Consider the following 21559-nt stretch of genomic DNA (forward strand, 5'->3'; position numbering starts at 1 on the left):
ATCTGCTTGCTGTTGCCGATACGCGTTTTGCTGATAATAGGTCCCCGCCGCAACGCGCGGGCGGAAAACAACTAGTTATATTAATACGTACCGGTATCAATATTGTATTCAAAATAAAGTTTTTTTTTTTTTTTTGTATTGTAGGTATATCTAATAACGGTACCGTATCATTAAAAAAACAAACTAAACCGCTATCATCCGAATTATATTAATACGTACCGGTATCAATATTCGTTTTAATGGTTTTCACTTTTCATCTGTGTAAAGCACACCGAGTGAGTCAAACCAATATCCAAACTGGTAGCACAGCTTGCATAAAATAGGCATTACGTTTCTATTTCTCTCAAAAGATCCAATTTTGCAGAGATATCCAAATCGCTACAGTGTTCTCGAGACTCAAGCTCTCAAAGGTTCGATTCGTTTTCCGCATGATCCTTAGATTATTATTGTTTTCTCTGTCATTCTGTTTTAGTATATTTGTTAACAGCAGTTCGTACAAATTTTTAGATCTGTTTCTGATTAGATACGTATAGATGTGGATTAACTGGTGATTTGATCGAGATGATTCGGATCTGATCCTCCGATCTGCTTTTTCACTTCTCTTTTCTTCAATTCGTGTTCTTATGCGGAATGTTTTGTTAATTGTATGTTAAGATCGATAATTTAACACTTGAGGATAGTCATAATGCTTGGATTTGAAGAAAACCTTGGATGATTTCTCATTTAGTAATGTTAATCTGATCATAGGACTGTCCAAGAAGGATAATTGGGTGGTTTTTTTTTTTTCCTTTGAGTAAAATGCACGGATAGTCCCTGTGGTTTTGCAAAGTAACATCTATAGTCCCCAACTTTTAGAAATTACACTGGTGCTCCCTGTGTTTTGACAGTTTGTTACTCGAATAGTCCCTGGGGTGGATGTCCGTTAATTTTCTTCGTTAAGTGTATGTGAAATGACAAAATTACCCTTCATCTTCTTCAATCTATAAAAAAACAAAATAAACCCCCCCCACCCCCCCCCCCCCCTCTGTTTCCCCCCACTGTGCATCTGATCTTTATATTGTGTCTGAAGACAATGGTGGTGGATTCGCAAGACATTATTGAACAGATCGATGTCATCAATGGTAACCCAATAGTCGATCTACCCAGCTAGAACTCCGGCAACCAATATTACCGTCGGGAGATCAAAATATCCGGCCTCCATGACGGAAACCTGTAAATGTTTATTATTTCCACCAATAATCAAAAGATTAATGATGCAAGAATTCAATTACACATTTTCAAAATTATCTCCAATAAACTACACAGTTGCATTTAGGAAATGATAAATTATCTCACTAGTTACTAGTGCAAACATTAAACAAAATCCATATTTGTTGGGCATAAGAAAAACATAAAAATCAGATTTTCCTTAAAACCTTTTTAATTAAGAAATCTAGCTTGTGAGAGAGTTCAAACGTACCACCCATGGAACGATTCAATGACATTGTTTCTCCCAAATCATCATACCACCAATTCCAAATTTTTGTAGAACATAAGAATACACATTTGGTATTACTCAACCCGGTCTCCCCTGAAATCGATGCCGCCAAAACTAAAACAATCTTCTTTGATTGCAAAACCCTCCACCGGTGAAGAAAGCGGGTGTAATTTGGGTGTGCGTCCATTGTCCTTCGCTGGAGAAGAAAGGGGTGTAGCCGGTGGCGGTGCCGGCGCCGCCGCTGATACTGTGTGATGGTGGTGGTTAGTAGACTCGAGTTGTGAGCCAGCCACAATATAAAGATCAGATCCACAGTAGGGGAAAGAAAGAGAAAGGTGGGGGTGGGTGGGGTTGGGGTGGGGTTGTTTTGTTTTTATAGATTGAAGAAGATGAAGGGTAATTTTGTCATTTCACATACACTTAACGGAGAAAACTAACGCACATCCACTCCAGGGACTATCCGAGTAACAAACTGTCAAAACACAGGGAGCACCAGTGTAATTTCTAAAAGTTAGGGACTATAGATGTTACTTTGCAAAACCACAGAGACTATCCGTGCATTTTACTCTTTTCCTTTTAACCAACTCACTTCTTGAGATACTAAGCAATCTTTTATAGCATCATGTGGTCATTTTATTTGAGTCTGGCTTGAATTATAAAATCATCATCATCATACTCAGTATATCCCGCCAATAGCAAAGCTAAGGTAGTAGGGTCTGAGGAGTAGGGCTGTAAACGAACCGAACGAACACGAACACGAACAAGACCTTGTTCGTGTTCGTTTGTTAAGAAATATATGTGTTCACGAACCGTCCACGAACACTTATCGAACGAGATTTTATGTTCGTGTTCGTTTGTTAAGGTAATGAACTTGTTCGTGTTCGTTTGTGTTTGTTTGTTAATTTTAGGAAACAAACAAAAAGAACATTGACGAACACAAATGAGCACAAAATAATGTTCATGAACACAAATGGAAACAAATGAACACAAACAATCGTTCATGAACAAAATATATAATACACTGACACTTACTAGATATTTAATTTGTCGGAAATTTGAAGTATTTAAATAGATATATAAACTAAAAACACTAATGAACTATCGAACACAAACAAACACGTTACCGAACGTTCACGAACATAAACGAATGAACACGACCTCTGTTCATGTTTGTTCATTTAACTAAACAAACGAAATTTCTTGTTCGTGTTTGTTTGTTTATTAAACGAACGAACACAAACGAACTTCCCGCCGAACGGTTCACGAACTGTTCGCCGAACGTTTGGTTCGTTTGCAGCCCTACTGAGGAGGGTAAGATGTAGACAGCCTTACCTCTACCCCGTAGGAATAAAGAGGCTGCTTCCAGTGAGACCCCTGGCCCGATAGTAGTTTTGCATCAAGCCTTGGACATAAGGCACATAACACTCAACAATTGAGGCAAACGCTGATTAGTGCATGTACCCCCTTGTCTTTTGGCTATCAACGCCACCACATGATACATGATTAACCGTCCTTAGCTTTTAACGTTATTTTCACGAAATTAGTAAAATAACGTTAAAATTAGTGCACTTTCACTTTTGCCCCTGATGTCCTACACATATATACATTATATGCGCATACCGCAAGCGGGGCGTTGCTTGAATTATAAAATATCTGTTTAAAAGATGTATTCTTAAGCTTAATAGAACTTTCCTTCACCTTTTGGTTTGGTTGATTGACAAGCTTCTATTTTTAAGCTCTTTAACTTTTGAGTTTTTAACCTTGTTTGAGCTCTTCCATCCTTTACAATTGATTCACGTCTCAGCCATGCATCAACCGTGTTTTTCACTATCCGGTTTTCATGTTATTATTCAATAGCTTAATCTTTTGGACATGATCAGGGAATATGGCATATGTAACATTGGCGTAGCATGTTCATATATTATTATATTATATTAAGATCATCTGTTGTAAACGTATAGAAATGGCTTTGAATGGAGCAGCTCCACCACGAGGAAGTGCGGCTGCCACTGCCGCCAACTTGCGAAGGAGAAAGACTGGCGGCACTGGAGGGGCGGCTGGTGGAACAGCGGGGAACATGCTCCAATTCTACACGGATGATGCCCCTGGACTGAAAATCTCTCCAAATGTTGTTCTTGTTATGAGCATTGGCTTCATTGCTTTTGTTGCGGTTCTTCATGTCATGGGAAAGCTTTACTTTGTCCGTAAAGAGGCTTAAGAATGTTTTGTACTCGGTAACTAGCTAATTAAAATCTTTTGGTTACTTTGTACTTTTATCGGTTATATTGGGAAAGGTTTAATTTATCTTGTTTTTTTTATCTTTAAATTTCAATAGATTTATACTATGAATACAATACGAGTAAAAGAGACTATTTATAATATGGATATGATCGGCTGGTTCCGCTACTCCAGTAGTCTGACATTCTCGCTTCCGCTTCGTCCACTACCGCTCGCGCGGGTGCTTCACTCTAAGGTGGAACGCTCCCCTACCGATGTATTTTTACATCCCACAGCTTCGACAGATCGCTTAGCCCCGTTCATCTTCGGCGCAAGAGCGCTCGATCAGTGAGCTATTACGCACTCTTTCAAGGGTGGCTGCTTCTAGGCAAACCTCCTGGCTGTCTCTGCACCCCTACCTCCTTTATCACTGAGTGGTCATTTAGGGGCCTTAGCTGGTGATCCGGGCTGTTTCCCTCTCGACGATGAAGCTTATCCCCCATCGTCTCACTGGCCGACCTTGACCCCTGTTATTTTGAGGTCATATCTAGTATTCAGAGTTTGCCTCGATTTGGTACCGCTCTCGCGGCCCGCACCGAAACAGTGCTTTACCCCTAGATGTCCAGTCAACTGCTGCGCCTCAACGCATTTCAGGGAGAACCAGCTAGCTCTGGGTTCGAGTGGCATTTCACCCCTAACCACAACTCATCCGCTGATCCAAATTTGTCGTTAAAAAAAAAGACTATTTATAGCTTTGTTTGATTCCATAACATTTTATGTTTTTAGAACTTGATTTGATGCGGATTTTTGAAACTGTTCAATCGTAAAAAAAAAAATTAAGAATAAGCTTGAAAAGTTAATATTGCGTACAACCTCGTTATATTTCTAACTGCTAATTTTTGTTATATTCAGATTGTGGCTTACATAACATCGTCTTAAGTGGATTTAAATTGCAATTATCATAAACTTAAAATCATTTGACTTAAAACTTGACCCACCCACTGTAACATTCAAACCTGAATTTTTTACTAATTAACAAGTTTATATTATTGACAAACAAGATTAGACAAAAACGTAAATTGGAGGAAATGAATTTATATTATGTCTCAGATAACTTAAAATAATCGTTAAAAGTATTACAGATGGTATAAAATTTGTAAATTTTTTGGCTTTCCAAATGACATATCATTCGCTATCATGTTATGATGAAAATTAGGGCTGTAAACGAACCGAACGTTCAGCGAACAGTTCGTGAATCGTTCAGCGGAAGTTCGTTTATGTTCGTTCGTTTAGTAAATGAACGAACACGAACTAGAAATTTTGTTCGTTAAGTTAAACGAACGAACATGAACAGAGGTTGCGTTCGTTCGTTTATGTTCGTGAACGTTCGGTAATGTGTTCGTTTATGTTCGTGAGCGTTCGGTAATGAGTTCATTTATGTTTGCTTGTTAAGATTTATTTGTGTTACTTCGTTAAAGGTTTTTATATGTTGTATTTTGTTTTATTATTTCTAGTTTTTAAAATTTTGAAACCCTAGTTATCTTATATGCCTTTACAACATCCCCCATTTCACTATTTCAATTTTTGTTTGTGTTAAGGCTTAACAAACTCTTAATTTTGTGTTTATCATGTTTTTGATAATCACGCCAACTATGTTCGGATAATCATGTTAAGTGTTTATTTATTTTTTGTGGATTCTTCGTAATGTTTGTGATGAAGTTATTCTAAAATGAATGTTGTGTTCATATACGTCGTTTGTGTTCATTTATGCTTATGAACATTTGTTAGAGTTCATTAGCATATGGTAAGTGTTCGTGAACAGTTCACGAACATGTTTGTTTCCTTAATGAACAAACACGAATAAGAAATCTCATTCAGTAGGCGTTCGTGAACAGTTCATGAACAAGTTTGTTCCTTAACGAACACGAACATGGCCTAGGTCCGTTTACAGCCCTAATGAAAATATACTTTTTAAAACATAAATCAATAAGAAAAAAAAAATCTAGTTACTATTTTGTGTACGTGTATTCATTGTTTTAGTTAAAGACTAACAAATCAAAATTATGATCTGGTAGTCAATCACTATAGTTTCTTGATTTGTATTTCAGATTAAATTTATAGTTTTTAAGAATTTTATATTCACACACCCTTTGGATCTCCCCATTTGCCACCATTTTACAAATAAATAATTTTGGTAAAAACAATTACAAATCCACATATCAACTCTTATAAGAGATTCCAACTAAAACAGGTCTAAATGAGCCGCACCACCCACAACCATTGTTTATCGCTACCACGTAGCTGTCATCGCCGTCAAAAGTATCCAACATGAAGAAGAATATTTATCTTTCAAATAGTATTTAACAGAAACAGATATCCAAAATGTCTAGAAGCTAGTAACTGACTGACCTACACAAAACATACAATACAGGCTCCTATCACAACAGTAATTCTATCTAGAGAAAAAAAAAATAATAATCCTAATTTAGTGCATGGTATCAGATATCCCTCCGGCAACCACACCGTCATCCACAGGCTTCGGCCCTCCACACGATCTTGAAACCGATTCAAACAGTTTCTCAATCTCAGGAGCACACCTTGTGAACGATCTGCTCCAGAAGTTGTACCTCGGATTCTGCTCAATCAATCATTCATACATACAACAATCAATCTCAACATATATATTGTTATTGTTATATTACAAGTTAAAGCTACCATTTAGGTTGATGAATGATTACCTTGATAAGCTCAATGAAAGTGATTAGAAGGCCCCACGGGTGTGGTCGGTTAACAATCAACCGCTCCAATAGAACTCTGGTGATCTGTTCTTGAATGGCCTCCTGGTTTGACTCAGAAAACAAGTAAAGAAGAATGAAGGAAAAGTAATGTGTGTGGTTGTTGGGATAACGCAATTGGTTAGCAACCGCGTTCAAAAAGAGGTAGCGTCCTTCGGTTTCCAGCTCCAATATTAGTGTTTGGAAAATGTCCAAAGCAGCACCCACCAAGAAGATGGCAAGTGATGCGTTACTTGCCATCGATTGTCCATGAGGCGTTCTTGCCTGCAACTGCAGGATCGCCTGCATCCATTATTTACAATATTTTTTGTCAAATCATGAATAAAAAAATTATTCCAAAGTCCATTAGGTTAGAGGATTAATTTCATACATACCCTTGCAAACTTTAAAATTTTCATATATACCCAACCAAAGCTAAAATATCATACATGCCCTTACAAACTAGTTAAAATCTCAAATATAACCAATTTGTTAAAAAAATTTAATAAATGATCATTTTAAGCTTATTTTTTCAACTTCATGTTTTCATACATGCTCATCTTTTAACTTCATATTTTTATATAACACATTTTTAGCTTAAATTTATTTTTACCCATTTTTATTTATACCCATAAACAATAGGATACTCCATATATAATATTTAATAGATAAATTATGCTAGAAACGAGTAAATATAATATTTGAAGTAAAAGATCATATGTGAGATTTGGAAGTTTTAGGAAAATAGGAGTAAAATTGTCTGTTTTTAATGAATTGGGTATATATGATATTTCAACTACTTTTTAAGGGTATATATGATATTTATAATTTTGCATGGGTATATATGATATTTTGCAAGTTTGTAGGGGTATATATGAAATAGCCCCTTCGTTAAACACACCTGCATTCCAACATAAAGAACGAGAGAGTTCATCAACGGCACATTGTATCGTGTTCCCGCCCTTGCAGCCTCACTTGGTGAAAGAAGAAGTTTCTGCTTTAATTCCGAAAGAAATGAAGTCCCTTGTGGCCTTGTCTGTAGAGATGATTCGGTATTATTATTGGAAAAACAAACAAACACACTTACATGTATTCATATTTCATACAATGCTCTGCTTATTTTGTACCTTGAGATACTCATCCACGTCACTTTTCATTTGCTTGGCTTTTAAGGCGGCATCAACCTCCGATAGAATGCGGGGTGATTGGCTAATCTCCGCTAGCAGATCAATCTGAAAAAAAAAACAAGATTATATTAAAAGATGTAGACGTTAGTTCTAATCATATATAAGTAAGAAATGACAGACCTTCAAGTTGGGGGTTGAAGGGTCAGGTAGCCTCATGTTGCGCGGAAATGCACTAAGTACTATATTTCGCATCTGAATGCAGCTTGGAGGAATGATATCGCAGAAACTAAAATGATAATCACAAAGGAACTCCGGGAAATCGTGAAGCAACACTAAAAGCACTCTCAGTGTGCCTTTGTAAAGAAAACGAACCTGGAAATAATACAAAAGGTTAAAAAAACACAACATAAAATAAGATAATAAAGTAAGATCGGATGCAAACCGGCTCGCCAAGTTCAGCATTCCTCAAGAAAGGCTCCATAAACTGGAACAAGTCTACCAGTAAACGTTGGAAATACGGCCACCCCTTCTGACCATTTCCGCTCAATAGTTTTGGCATGAAACTTCTATGGCTTACTAGCTCAAGCCATACAAAGCTGAAAAAGACATTTTGCTCCCACATTATCACACGCACAACACATAAAGAAAGTCGCTTAAAATAAGATAAAAACATGTATAGTCACCAACCTGAATGCAGGAACTTTCAATGGCTGTAGAGCATGGAAGGAAGTTGCTAGAGCTGTCAAAACCTGTAAGAGCACAAAAAAATAACATGACACGGAAGATAACTAAGATTAAACTTTAAAGTGTTGATAAGTTGCATGCAAAAATGCAATTACCTGAAAGCTTGCACCTTCAAAGACAGGATCAAGGGTACTAAGGTCAAGCAGCCAATCAATGAATAACCTGAAGTAAGGCCTAGGGTTGAATGACGTTTTCTTCTCTTCTGCATCCTTTTGAATGAATCTAACTGTCACTGCTAACACCTGCATCAGATAATGTGGATTATTATACAATAACCATATGCGACTATCTGAATATCACAAGAAGAAGAGAATCAGGTTAAAGTTAAATTTTTCAAACCTTTGACAGAAGCGGCATCTTGCTTAATCCATGGTCAGCAGCAGAGAACTAAACATACAAAATACAGAGGTGTGTTGATAAAAGAATAATAAAAAAAACACAAACTAAAAGTGCAAAAAGTCAATCAATGGGTTGGGCCCTACCTTCAGTATTGAAAAGACAAGTGATGCATACATATCAATGGCAAGAAAAGATAATGCCTGTGTTTGCTGATGAGATTGGACAGCGCCCTCAGAAGATATACAGTGTGATACAGCAATATCCTGATAAAATTAGACAAGATAAACACAAAGTTTTCTTTAAGTAATAATTAGAAATTATACAGTGTGATACAGCAATATACCAAAAGACGGCGAAAAAAGCGATCTGACGTATCATCGGCTTTCAAAAGGCCATTTTGTTGAAGTTGTAGAACAAAACGAGCAGTCAATTGATCATTCACACCAGGGAGTTCATATATCTTGTACCATTCGGCAAATAGCAGTGACACCTGTGAGACAAAGAGAAGTACTTAGTTACCCGTTTCAATTCAAATTGATTAATGTTCGGAAGTTGGTTTATATACCTGCTCTTGGAAAGCAGCAGGATCTGGTTCAGAAGATTCCAGAACACCGGTGTCATCCCTGCTTGCTACAGTATGACTAGCCACCTGTTCCATCAAACAAAAAATTTAAGATCCGAAAACATCCGCTAGCAACAGCAACCGCAAGAAGAAGTCAAGAACAGGTATGAACTATGAAGTAACCTTTTTGTCTTTTTGTAGTCTGTTGAAATCATCCTTAGGGTTCCTAGCAATTTCAACAAGTTGTTGAAGCGCCTCAGGAGCATCAGGCCTTGTTGCAAGCTGCAAATGATATTATCATATTATCTATCAGAATGTTTTATTAAATAAAGTATAAATGAAAATTAATTAAGAGTTAGACTAGATCATACCTTAGCTAATACATCAACAACACTATGAAGTTCAGATATTACTCTGGCGTCACTAGCCACCAATGTCTGGATGAGAGAGATTGCAAATTCTGTTGCCACCTCTGCTTATCGTTATAAAAAATTAGTTTTTTTTTTTTCTAACAGAATAGATGCTGATAAAATTATAATGTAGTTTACACATACTGTTCTTTCCGGCATCAAGAAGTTTAGCCATATGATTATTATACTCAGCAAGGTTCAACAGCTCTCTGCGAATTAAGCCAACGGTAATATCTTTGTTGAATTTCCTATCTTCATCGGAATATATTACCTGCAAGAACACAATGCGAGTTCGTAAGTAAAAAAATCCACTGAAACAAGTCAACAACAAATCATTGTAGCAAATGAATGAAAAAAAAAGAAACAGAAACGTACCCAACTAGTGAGTTGATTGAACACAAGCTTGCTGACATCACGAATGGCAGCTAACATGGCAAGATGGGCCCCAACATGAGCGGCGTTTGCTGCATTTTCATATAAGCCTTGGAAGACCTATGACAAAGGTTCAATACAATGTCAAAATCTGTTTGCTAACAAGGATAAGAATCAAAATAGTAATAAATAACTACCTTCTGAGCGACGGCTAACGCAGCCTCGTCCCGACTAATGCATCTAAGAATCACCCCAGGAACCTCGCCAATAATAGCCTGAAAACAAAAACAATCTCCTCTTTCAGATTTATTTTTCAAATTCAAATGTTTTAGAATAATAATATCTTTCATAGTGAATATGACGAAACATTAAAACATTACCTGAATTTCAGCTTCTTTAGCATCCTTTGCTATCAAAGATTCCAGCTGAAACAAAATTTGACAAGTCTGGTAAGATCTATAGTGATGATATTTTTAATTACGTAAGAACAAAAGGAATAAGAAATGAACCTCCTCTGAGATAAACTGGTATTTATCAACTGCGTCTTTGGTGGTCAATGAAGGTTCTGTGGTAGTACTTGTAATGCGATCTGAAGCTAAGGGTGAAGGCAAAGGCTGTGCAAATGCTCCCGGGTCCTACCAATTATTAGAAACCACGTTAACCAATGCAAACAGCAAACTCAAAATCTTAAACTCATGCTAGTTAGATTTACTGACTTTGGAGACAACAGAAGCTTCTGGAATGTGCAGTTCAGGAACAGCTGAAACGGAAGAAAATGAAGAGAGAACCGCTTCATTCTCAAAGGTGTGCGGACCCATACCACCACCCATTGAGCTATGTACGGCGGAACCACTAGAAATAAAAAGAATAAGAAAATTGAAGGACAAAGAAGAAGATAGAACATGAATATATAGAAAGGAAACTCTTCAACCAATCACACCTAAGGAGTTTTACTGAATTAGACTCCATATCTTCAGCATCCAAGGAGTGTGCTACAGCATTGATACCAGATGAGAAGATGTCAGGGTTCATGTTCATCTGACCTGAAACAGAACCTGAACCGGAACCATAACCCCGGTGTAGAGCACCACTAACTGGTGGAGCTGAAGGGCCAAGTGGTCCAGCATTCGAATTTTGGTTGGATTGATTCTGCCATGGTAATCGAACAAAGTCCTGCACAGAAGAAAAAACGACAGATAAGTACTATTAATTTCCTTAACAAACGAACATGAACATAAAATCTCGTTTGATAAGTGTTCATGAACAGTTCATTAACACATATATCCCTTAACAAACGAACATGAACAAGGTCTTGTTCATGTTCGTTCGGTTCGTTTACAGCCCTAGTGGAAATAGATGATACCTCATAAACCCGCTGTTGAGAATGGGATAGTCGGCCAGGTTTAGGACGCAAGGCTTCTGGTAGAACACCTACATGACCTTGTGTATATAGGCTTGTATCAAAATAGGGCCCTTCTCTGTGCTTCCTTCTCATCGAAAGTTGAGGTGCAAGTTCACTATCTATTGTTTGTACAGCCTGCATGTAACGGAACATATATATCAATAACTATTCTCAAATGAAGAAAATGTGATTAGACAAATCACAAATCTAACCTTTTCGGTAGCAGCCTGTTCGATTAATGCACAGCCTAAGTCGAGGTTATCATTAGTAACGAGTTGAACTGCATGTTCAAGCAGTTCAGTTGCAACATTCAAATTCAGAGCCTGAAGATTGTTTCTTAGCTGACTTGATATCGAACCACGAAGAGGTTCCTGATAACAGGCATAAGAATATAAGATCAAGGTCAGTATTAATTACAGGATAAGATAGGGTCATATTATTGGAATTAAAACATGGATAAACAATTTTAACAATAAAAAAAACCTTGCACGTGACATGAGCTAGACTTCCAGCCAAACTCGCAACCATCAGGTGAGCTGCACTATGTATACGGCTCTCATCTGACTCCATAGCATAGTCCTGCCATTGTATGCGAAAGTGCAAACACACTTTAAGTATGAATTTAATATTAAGTTATTAACACACAATGATCATGGCCCACATAAAGTTAGTTACCTTTAAGACAAGTTCTTTTGTTGTTTGAGTTGCTATAGAAACACTACGCTGAACAATGCTAGAAACTATTTCTTTGATAGCCACTTCCATGGTATATCCAAGCACACTGTTAAAGAAACAAAGAATTGTGTCAACCAAACAGTTTATATTTCGCTTCTGTAAATAGTTGTGTGTATTAGACATGATTATATTACCGCTGGAAAGGCACATGGAGACCCAAAGCTTGGAGCTTAGGATTGATAATAACTTGTTGGTCCATATTTGATGACGGTAGCTGCAAAAAGAGACCAAAATATAGTTGGAGAAGCAATTATATAAGACATAAGCAGACAAATATATAAATAAAAAGATATATAAGATATCTACAAACCTGGCCAACTGAAAAAGGCAATTGTGCTTGTAGAAGTCCTTGAGCAGATGGAAGCTTATCCGATAAGCCTAAAGCTGCCATCTTCTCATCCTCACTTAAAGTAACAGCAGGAATATGGTGTGGAGCAGCATACTATCCATCAAAACATATTAGCACCATCAAACCCATGATTGCAATTATATATAGAACGTTTGTAAGGGAATAGTAACCTGAGATAATATACGCGAATGACCAGCAGAATGAGAAGAACTACCAACTTCAACTGGTAATTCGACTTGATTTAGAGTCGATATCATATTAGATTTCACTTCCCCAACGATTGGTTGCTGAGCTGTCCCAACATCCTTGTTAGAAAAATCAGGGTTTCCTTCAATCTCCCTCACTTTGTCAATAAGATGAGATGATGGGGTTACTTCCTTCAAATCCACATTAAGATTCTTGAACAATACCTGAAACACCCGAACAAACAGAAAATAAAAGTTTACTAATGCTTTTTATCAGTTTATTTAGCAAATGTCTCCATATAAAGCAAACATACATACTTATATGATATATATACAGAGAGAGAGATGTACATATACATACCTCAATTTCAAACTTGAGATTCATTTTGAGATTAGGCATTGCATAGATTTCAGCAAGTAATGCAAGAACTCCCATGGTCCAAGGATTAGGTGGTTGATATGCTAGACTGTTTGAGCATGACTCTAATATCTACACCATCAAAAATAGAAATTCGATACTTCACAGTTCACACCATCCTTTGATCATAGATAATATTAAAGATAAACCAACTAATAAATGTACCTTGGAGGTAAATGGAATCACTGCAATCATTAACCCCTTTTCGTACGCCTAGAAATATTGAAAGTAAACTTAGTCACATATCACTCGTAACAATAAAGGCCCGGCATTCGTGATGATTAAACATGAAGATTTCAAAACGAACCTCGATAATTAAAGCTTTGGGATCAATCTGATTAGCACGCAGTACATGGTTTCTACCAATTGTGATCTTCCCCAGCCAGCCTCCAAGATTCTTCAGCAACGAACGTTCTTCTGAACTAGATTTTATAAGTTCAGATCCTAAGAGAACCTTGCAATTCTCATAGGTGGCTTGAACGATCTCTTTGTTTAGAGGTTTCGAGTTGGCTTTCTCAAGGAACTTCAAATATAAGTCATGAAAATTTGGTTCAATGCTTGCCCTGTCATCGAGATCAATTAACCACTAAGGAGTCAGAAAAAAATTAGGTACAAGCAATCATACATTATAAATGTAGAATAAAGCAATGATAACCGCCAAACAAGCTATTAATAACTCGTTCATGTTCCACAAAAAAGAATTTTGGTTCGTTTGAATGTTTTTACGGTTTTACCTTTTCATGACCATGTACTGAGCAAACCAGGCATAGTACTGCTCTTTCAAAACATCTGTGAATTCCGTTGCTTTAGCTTCAATGTTGGCAGCTGATAAATTATTGATAATAAAAGAAATCTTATCCTGAGTTTCAGATGGTGGCGCCTGTATGGGAGATGCATATTAGAGAAGCAAATGACCAGAAAAACCATAGAGATGATATTTTAGCATGGAAACAATTTACATATGTGTATAAAACCAAGATGATGCACAATATATAAATGTACTTGTCACAAATAAATCCTATCTTAACAGGTTAATTGGTTTATGAAGGTTAACAGGATCTTGGAAATTTACTATTAAAATTCATTTTAACAAATGTAACTTCTGAAGTCATTCGCCAGTACTTATAGTATCATGCCTATAGTTACTAACTAGTTTTTTTACCCACCGCGCATTGTGGCGGCATGCGCCGTACGTGACGTGATAAATTATAGACTACAATCAATCCGATTCGTTTTTTAACTAAATTTACGTTGAAACCTGGAGTATTCCGAATTCATACCATTGAATGAAAATGTATTATATTTGACCAGACTTGTTTCCAAACAAAATTTAGGTCAAAATGTACATAAAATAAACACGTGGGGTGCCGTATAGTAACTCAAATTTACTCGGCGTGATAAAATTTACGTTGAAACGTATAGTAACTCAAATTTATACCGTCGAACGAAAACATATTATACTTGACCCGATTTGTTTCCAAATAAAATTTACGTCAAAACGTACATAAAAATAAAACATTTTTATTTACCCGACTCGTTTCCAAATAAAAATTACGTTAAAGCGTAGACAAACTAGAATTTACACCAACATGTACGCAAAAATAAAAACGTAAGAAATTAGTTTTAGGGTAAGCTAAAAACTTTAGAAACTTGAGGGGGCCAAAGTAACATTTACAAAGTTAGAGGGATACTTTTGATATTATAGCAAAGTTTGGGGGTGATTCTTATGTCGCAACGGTATATCCAAAGGATAAATCAAAAGTTATGTCGTAAAAATGGGCATCAACACGACAGCGTATTGGAAAAGTAAAAATATATTATATTCGATCCGACTCAGTTTTGAATAGAATTTACGTTGAAACGTAGACCTGCTCACTTCCGACCAATTTGTAAAAGTATAAAAGTTCACTATATTCACATGTTTGGTAATTATATAATAACTAATGAGTAAACTAAATAAGAAGTTAAAAGCAATGAACAAAAAGAAAAACCAAATAGAAAAGAAACAGAAAAGAAAAGGTGCAAGACAAGAAAACAACAAAAGCAAATAGAAATGGAAATAAAAAGGCACAGATGAGGTCTCGAACGCACATAACTTGAGATTCAAACACTTTTAACACATTGACTAAAACCACCAAGACCATTTTGACTATTGTTAACAAATGCGAAACATTTAACATATAATTTAGTTTTGGTCGGTGGTTGTGATGTGGCAGCCACCAACCTTTCATTTTAAGATATGTATAATAGGCATGTTCATTTAAAAATCCTAAAAACTAACACCAGAAAGAGGCTGAAGGTACAAACAATACCTCTATGGGAGTTTCTCTGCGTTCAGCAGCAGCGACAAGTGTTTCTATATTTAAAGCAGAACCAAACCCTGCATTCATACCATGTGTCAAAGCACCGCAAAAGACCTCTATGTGAGTACATGATTATGCAGATAATAAGGGTTGAGAAAAGTTGTAATCTTACTTGCTGAAGTAACAGCTCGAGAAGGACGAGCAAAAGCAGGAGTGGAAGCCAATGCTGCTGAGGAACTAGCAACACTGTGTGGCTGCATTTAACCATCAAAAAAAGATAAATGATCATAAAATAAAACCGAGCACAACAATGAACAAACACCGTGTATAAATGAAGTTACAGTTAGTGGTTGGTTACCTTAGGTATATTAACAGGATCATTTGGTGGAGCAACTGAGGCTTGTCCTGTGGTAGTTATGTTTGGCTTCATATAGGAAGACGTTACAGAGGCTCTGTGTCTCTCATCTATATAGCTTTGGCTCCTCTGCTGAAGCTGAATCGGAGAAGATATTTGTGAACTAAACTGTGTACCACCAGATCCAATTAATGAGAGAGACGAACCCGCCACCTACAACAAAAACAAATTTATTATAACTTCATAATATAAATCAATCTACAATGCTCATAAAGCAAACTTGAACTACCAGTACCTCAACGTTTGGTTGTGGAATAGAATTATGATGTTGATCAGCGGCAGGATTGTAGGCTGCTGCATCTGAATCTGGGTGGCCGGACGAATTTCTAGTAAGAGCCCTTTCGATGAAAGCAACAAGCTCAGGATGAGTGCCACGTAGATGTGATATTTGTAAGATATGCTGACAGTACTGTGGCCATTCAATCAGACGATCCACAAACTTCTCCAGAGCCTTTGTACCAAAAACAAACATCTGCACACAAAAAGCATTTTCAACACGTCTCGTAAGTCGTAAGGCAATACCAAGTGTAAGATGGAGCAAAGCAACATCATCACCAGAAACTAATACTAACTTTGGAATCCGCAGGTTTACGCAATGCATCCAAAACAGCTCGTAAGGCGATACCAAGTGTCAGATGGGTCACCAGTTGATTCTTAATAAGCAACCCTGCAATTTTCAAATTTAAAAACATAGCGAAAGAACGATAGTATTTGTTACATCAACTTAATATAACAAATTAAGGGCTTACCAAAGAGAGCTGCAGCGAGTTTAAGTTGTCTATCAGGGTATTTGTTGAAAAACTTGTACTCTTCGAACAGATTTGCAATCATGCACTCAAATATGGATTGTTCCCTGGGAGGTTGAATAGTAGCAAAACATAAGTACACAATCGACCATATACGTAAGAACCGTATTCATAGTAACAAAACATAATCAGTCAACCAACAAATCATCCCAAGTGACTAAAATATAAACCTTCTATCAGAAGATTCCTTGAATCGGGCTAGCATTTGAATCATAGCATCAACCGTCAACTGAGCAGAGAACATTTGATGGAAATAAGAGTTGGCCTCTGTCTCTATATCATCTGCATATACTTCAGGTGTTGATGAATCAGGAGCTCCGTTGTTCCTCATCCTTGAACTGTTGTTTGTAAACTTCAAATTCAGTCTTTCCATTTCCTTAGAAAGTTGGTTAGCTGAGAGCAAGTCGGTATGTGTTTGAAGAACCTATAACAAAACAAAATTTCAGCAATGTGCGGGATAATACTAACGAAATTTAAAAAATACAAAACAATTTGAGCATTTGGCAGGTGAAACCTTTAAGAACACAGGAGTTGTCTCCATATAAAAACTCCAGATGTTTCCGGAATTATGCAAACGATTCGAAGATTCCTGAGAACCAAACTCCACCTCCTTCAGGAATCGGAGGCACTCCTAAAAAAGTAATATATTCATACATCAATATCGTCTGAAAAAGTACCAGAAAGCAAAACACTTGTTAATCATTTACCTCAACGAAAGTATATTTGTAAGTACTTAAATTTGAGCTCAACCACTTCTCCAGATCTACGAGCTCTTTCCTAGAAGCCAGGGCTGCCAGCCTAATGCCCATAAACATAGGTACCATATCCAATACGGGAGATATAATCTGTGACAATGTGAAGACAGTTTAAATAGTGGAAAGCAAAATCAGAAATTAAAAAGAAGCAAAAAAGGAAGCATAGAAAGACCTTTAACTCCTGGCACAAATCCAAGACCCTTATGATGTTATCTGAATCTATGCTTAATGCATCATTTAAAGCTCTCAACAAAAAGGGTGGGTTAACATGCCAAAGATGGAGCAGAATGCCGAACACAGAAGCATCTTTCAGTATCACAGGAACAACAGCCAACGAAACTTCATGTTGAAGGAGGTTATATGGTGTCTGCATATTTTGAAGCTATATATAATTAACCGAAACCGAGATATAAACTACTGAACAATGTGAAAAGACAATACATTAACATGGGCCATCCCATATAGCAACACTTCAGGGCAATGTTTAAGGGGATATTCAAGCAGTGATCGAACAGATTTGGCAAGGCCTCTCTCAGCTAACTGGCACAGGACCTCCAAAAGGTCGAGGCATAACCATGCATGATTTGCATGACCAGATTGCATCTTTTGACTGTTGATTGCATCAACATTTGCCTGCACGAATACATGTGAATACTTGAATCCCTCATTCAATATATATATATATAGAATATAATATATGTGTGTGTATGTATACACACAGAAATGTCCCTACCAATTGCCGTTTGCAGTGTGCAAACATGAATACTTCAGGTGGTGCAGAAACGGCATACTTAAGAAAAGACAGCTGCCCCTCGGTGTTTCTCCAAACATTCCCACAAACAGCAGCCAGTGGAAAGGGATCCTGCATTGTCATCAGTACAGTATAAACTTCAACTCTATAGTAGATAGATAAAAAACTAGTCAAGTACAGAAAACAAATATTAAAACCTGGGATGCATGTTTGTAACAAGAAATCAATAGTGAAAATGCTGCCTCATCTGGAACGTAGAAACCCTCATGATCAAGGTTCTCGATTACAGCGGTCCAGCTGATTCCAGGAGCCTATATTTTTTCATATTAGTATTAATAAATAACTAAATACGCAAACCGCGATATCCATATTCACAAATACAGAAACTAAAGAATGAAACTAACAAGCTGCTTAATTGATTCTACAAGGACATCAGTGTTCCAAGAGTTTGGTGAAGACATATCAGACAGATTCCCTCTACCAAGAGCAGAATAAAATGTGTAGAACGCATTTTCATGGTCTTGAAAACCGGCATCAGATCGAATAACTGTACCAAGTATCCTAGCGACAGTTACTTCGGTTAGGGGTGAGAACGAAGATAACAGATCTTTGCAAAGTGACACGTCTAATGTGCACTTATAGCCCAATTCTTTCAACATATCAGCCATGTTCATCTCCCTCTCCATTTCTGCTAGGATAGCATCAAATTCATTCTCATTGCCTTCATTGAGAAAATCCATATTCCTGAAATTTTCAAATAATAAAATGAAAAAGAAGAAATAATTATTTAAATTCTTCAACTGAAAACATCAGCCCAAGCAATAAAACTCATATATTCACCTCAATAACTTGGAGTCTTGTAGTTCATCTGAAAGGAAAGGAGCTAAAATAAACCCTGAATTCTCATCAAACCGAACAAGAGATAACAACTGCATAAACGAATCCACATGTTTAGAAAGGACTTCGGATTTATTAAGAAACAGCAATGCATCCTGAACATAGTCAGCAGTTTGCAGAGAGGCACTGGCAGCACATAATTCCTCAATCTGCCTCATACAGAAATTTCTTCCTGCAAAAAGCGATATAATTAATCATATGGGCAAAAACATAGAGCATTAAGAAGAGTACAAAACAATAAGAAAGCTCACCAGCCATTCTGATGTCATTATTTTCTGAATCTGTCAAAGCAAGACCAAATCCAAGCTTCTCATGTGCCGATAAATGTAGAGCAACAGAAAAATTAACCAGAAATTCCTCAGTGATTGCTGTTGGCCTTACTGACATTGAGAATACAGTACTAAACTGCGGCTTCTCCAACAATTTTCTAAAAACTGACGCAACTACAGGTTCCAGATGAGTACTTTTCAAGTCCTTTTCAAAAACTTTGAAGTGGTCCAAACAGGTCTCCAGAAGCAGAATGCTGCCCTCAGTTCCATACTCAACATACTGCACAAAATGCCAGTGTTAACAGAAAGAACCCGTTAAATGCATACAGTTATATTCCACTAACACAAGTATGAAATCTCGGCTAATATTAAATGTATATTTATCTTGGTTTTAAAATGCGCGCATAATGCGTGATGCGCCCGTTGCGCTAATGAGAGCGCGTCGCAACACCTGATGTGTTGTGTTTACATAATGCGATGATATTGCGACAATTTCGCATAATGCGCCTGTCGCAAAATGCGCCATGATGCACGCATCATTGTTTGTTATGTTTTTTCCCCAGATTTTATGGAATGGGTTGGGTTTTTTAAATAGTTAATATTTTAGCATGCTTGATTTGAACCATTATGGTTCCTAAACACTTTTTATGGTTCTAGAAACACTTTAGGATGCTTGATTTGAACCAAAAAGCACAACTCTGTATCTTCTTAATTCTTATTAAGACAATTGTTTTAGTTTTAGTATGTTTTTATAAGTTGTTATGTATAAATAATTTTTTAGTATACTTTTATAAAGAGCGCATCGCATACGTGATGCACTCGCATCACGCATTACGCATCATGCATCAGATTTTTGGACTAAACGCATCAAAGCGCATCGCGCAATTTAAAACCAAGATATTTATGCACTTATGAAACTTATTCGTTTAACTGCTTTCTTTGATATAAACCACCAGTTAAAATGTCAGTAAACAAGAACAAATTATACAATCCTTATATTTTCACTAAAAATGTTTTTTGTCTACAGCACTACACATCCATTAAAAATCTATTATAAATCCTTCATGTAAGAGATGTAACCCTTCACATCTATAATCATGGTTTCTAATATTTATCATCAAATACAACTATATAGCGGATTATGCATAGGGCTGCTCCTTAATGGCCTAAAGGTCACCGGTCCACGTTACACAAAAATACTTTACAAGCCAACCAACAAAAAAGAAAGTCCTCAAACCGAAACTGGTCCCAATCCGACAAATAATCAACTATGTAAGAGGATATGCATTGAAAAAGTTGTGTCATGAGACATATACATTATACAGTCTGTCTCTCTCACACACACACATGTATACAGCTTGTAATCAGGCATGCCTCATTAATCATATAAGCAGCTTAATAACACAAAAATCCCTAAGTCAACAAAATCATCAAACATAATTAGGTTATCCTTCAAGTACTACATCCATAACACTAACTCGTAGCTATCCAAACAATCTCATTACAATCGTGTAGGTCAATTAAACACCTAGGGTTTGAACTCTCAAGTAGATCGATCGCCAAGAAAACAAACAAATTGAATCTTATAACATTTTGATATACAAAAACTGCATAATATACCTGAGAGAGTTCCCGAAGAACGGAATCGGAATTGGAATCGTTCAAGGTGTCGAGCAAGAGCCGAATTTCAGTGGACAATCTTGGCGCCAACGGAATCATGGTGAAAATCGATCGATTTGGTGATCTAAAAGCTAGGGTTTCGAAATCAGAGCGAGGGAAAATAGGGGATTTTCTACGAGTACAGGATATAACAGTGAACCGCTTATAAATAAAGTGGAGTCCGGTGCGTAAATTTTAACCATGGTTGTCTACTTACTTGACAACCAAGTCACATTATTTTTCTAAGTTAGTGCTGAGTTGCGGGACGGTATTTTGGTTGTTGTCTATTCAGTTTGTTACGGTACCAGTATTTGGTGTAGTAGCTGAAAGTGAAATCTCAAAAGGTAGAGTCGTGAGAGGTTCAAAAGGATATCGGCACGCGATTTACGTTAATCGAAAACTACAGGATCGAATACTAGTAATCGGTATTAGTTCGATTTGTTACAGTATTGGTTAGGTACCAGCACTCATTATTGCTTACGATACAATAAGCACTATACTTTGGATGCAACTTCGTTTTTATCTATTTATACCAAGCTGTCGATAAAAAAAAATCAACACGTATGCGTATTTAGTTGTTTTTAAAAAATTAA

At 36.8% G+C, this 21559-nt stretch overlaps 2 protein-coding genes across 2 annotated transcripts; one reads left to right on the top strand and one right to left on the bottom strand.

Moving 5' to 3' along the window:
• The first annotated feature begins 257 nt into the window (after positions 1-257).
• On the top strand, positions 258-3794 carry LOC110937805 (protein transport protein Sec61 subunit beta). Its single transcript, XM_022180262.2, has 2 exons — positions 258-410; positions 3439-3794. Exon 2 carries the CDS (start codon positions 3441-3443, stop codon positions 3693-3695), a length of 255 nt encoding a protein of 84 aa, XP_022035954.1. The 5' UTR covers positions 258-410; positions 3439-3440; the 3' UTR covers positions 3696-3794.
• A 2150-nt stretch (positions 3795-5944) lies between these two features.
• On the bottom strand, positions 5945-21117 carry LOC110937806 (CCR4-NOT transcription complex subunit 1). The gene is made up of 49 exons (XM_022180263.2): positions 20928-21117; positions 19290-19587; positions 18982-19210; positions 18546-18885; positions 18339-18452; positions 18124-18252; positions 17832-18023; positions 17563-17757; positions 17343-17480; positions 17150-17266; positions 16806-17059; positions 16579-16682; positions 16402-16496; positions 16065-16301; positions 15773-15982; positions 15587-15668; positions 15424-15491; positions 13846-13991; positions 13419-13674; positions 13277-13324; positions 13055-13183; positions 12679-12918; positions 12470-12601; positions 12294-12373; positions 12100-12205; positions 11908-12003; positions 11637-11795; positions 11386-11559; positions 10963-11195; positions 10739-10874; positions 10532-10657; positions 10403-10447; positions 10220-10297; positions 10026-10142; positions 9795-9921; positions 9612-9712; positions 9424-9522; positions 9244-9327; positions 9022-9168; positions 8822-8941; positions 8679-8726; positions 8435-8581; positions 8283-8344; positions 8038-8191; positions 7776-7967; positions 7596-7700; positions 7370-7504; positions 6433-6771; positions 5945-6329 (listed from the first exon to the last, which is right to left on the bottom strand). Exons 1-49 carry the CDS (start codon positions 21024-21026, stop codon positions 6180-6182), a joined length of 7212 nt encoding a protein of 2403 aa, XP_022035955.1. The 5' UTR covers positions 21027-21117; the 3' UTR covers positions 5945-6179.
• Positions 21118-21559: the final 442 nt, after the last annotated feature.

The sequence above is a fragment of the Helianthus annuus genome, chromosome 4 (assembly GCF_002127325.2).
Source record: "Helianthus annuus cultivar XRQ/B chromosome 4, HanXRQr2.0-SUNRISE, whole genome shotgun sequence".
NCBI lineage: Eukaryota > Viridiplantae > Streptophyta > Magnoliopsida > Asterales > Asteraceae > Helianthus > Helianthus annuus.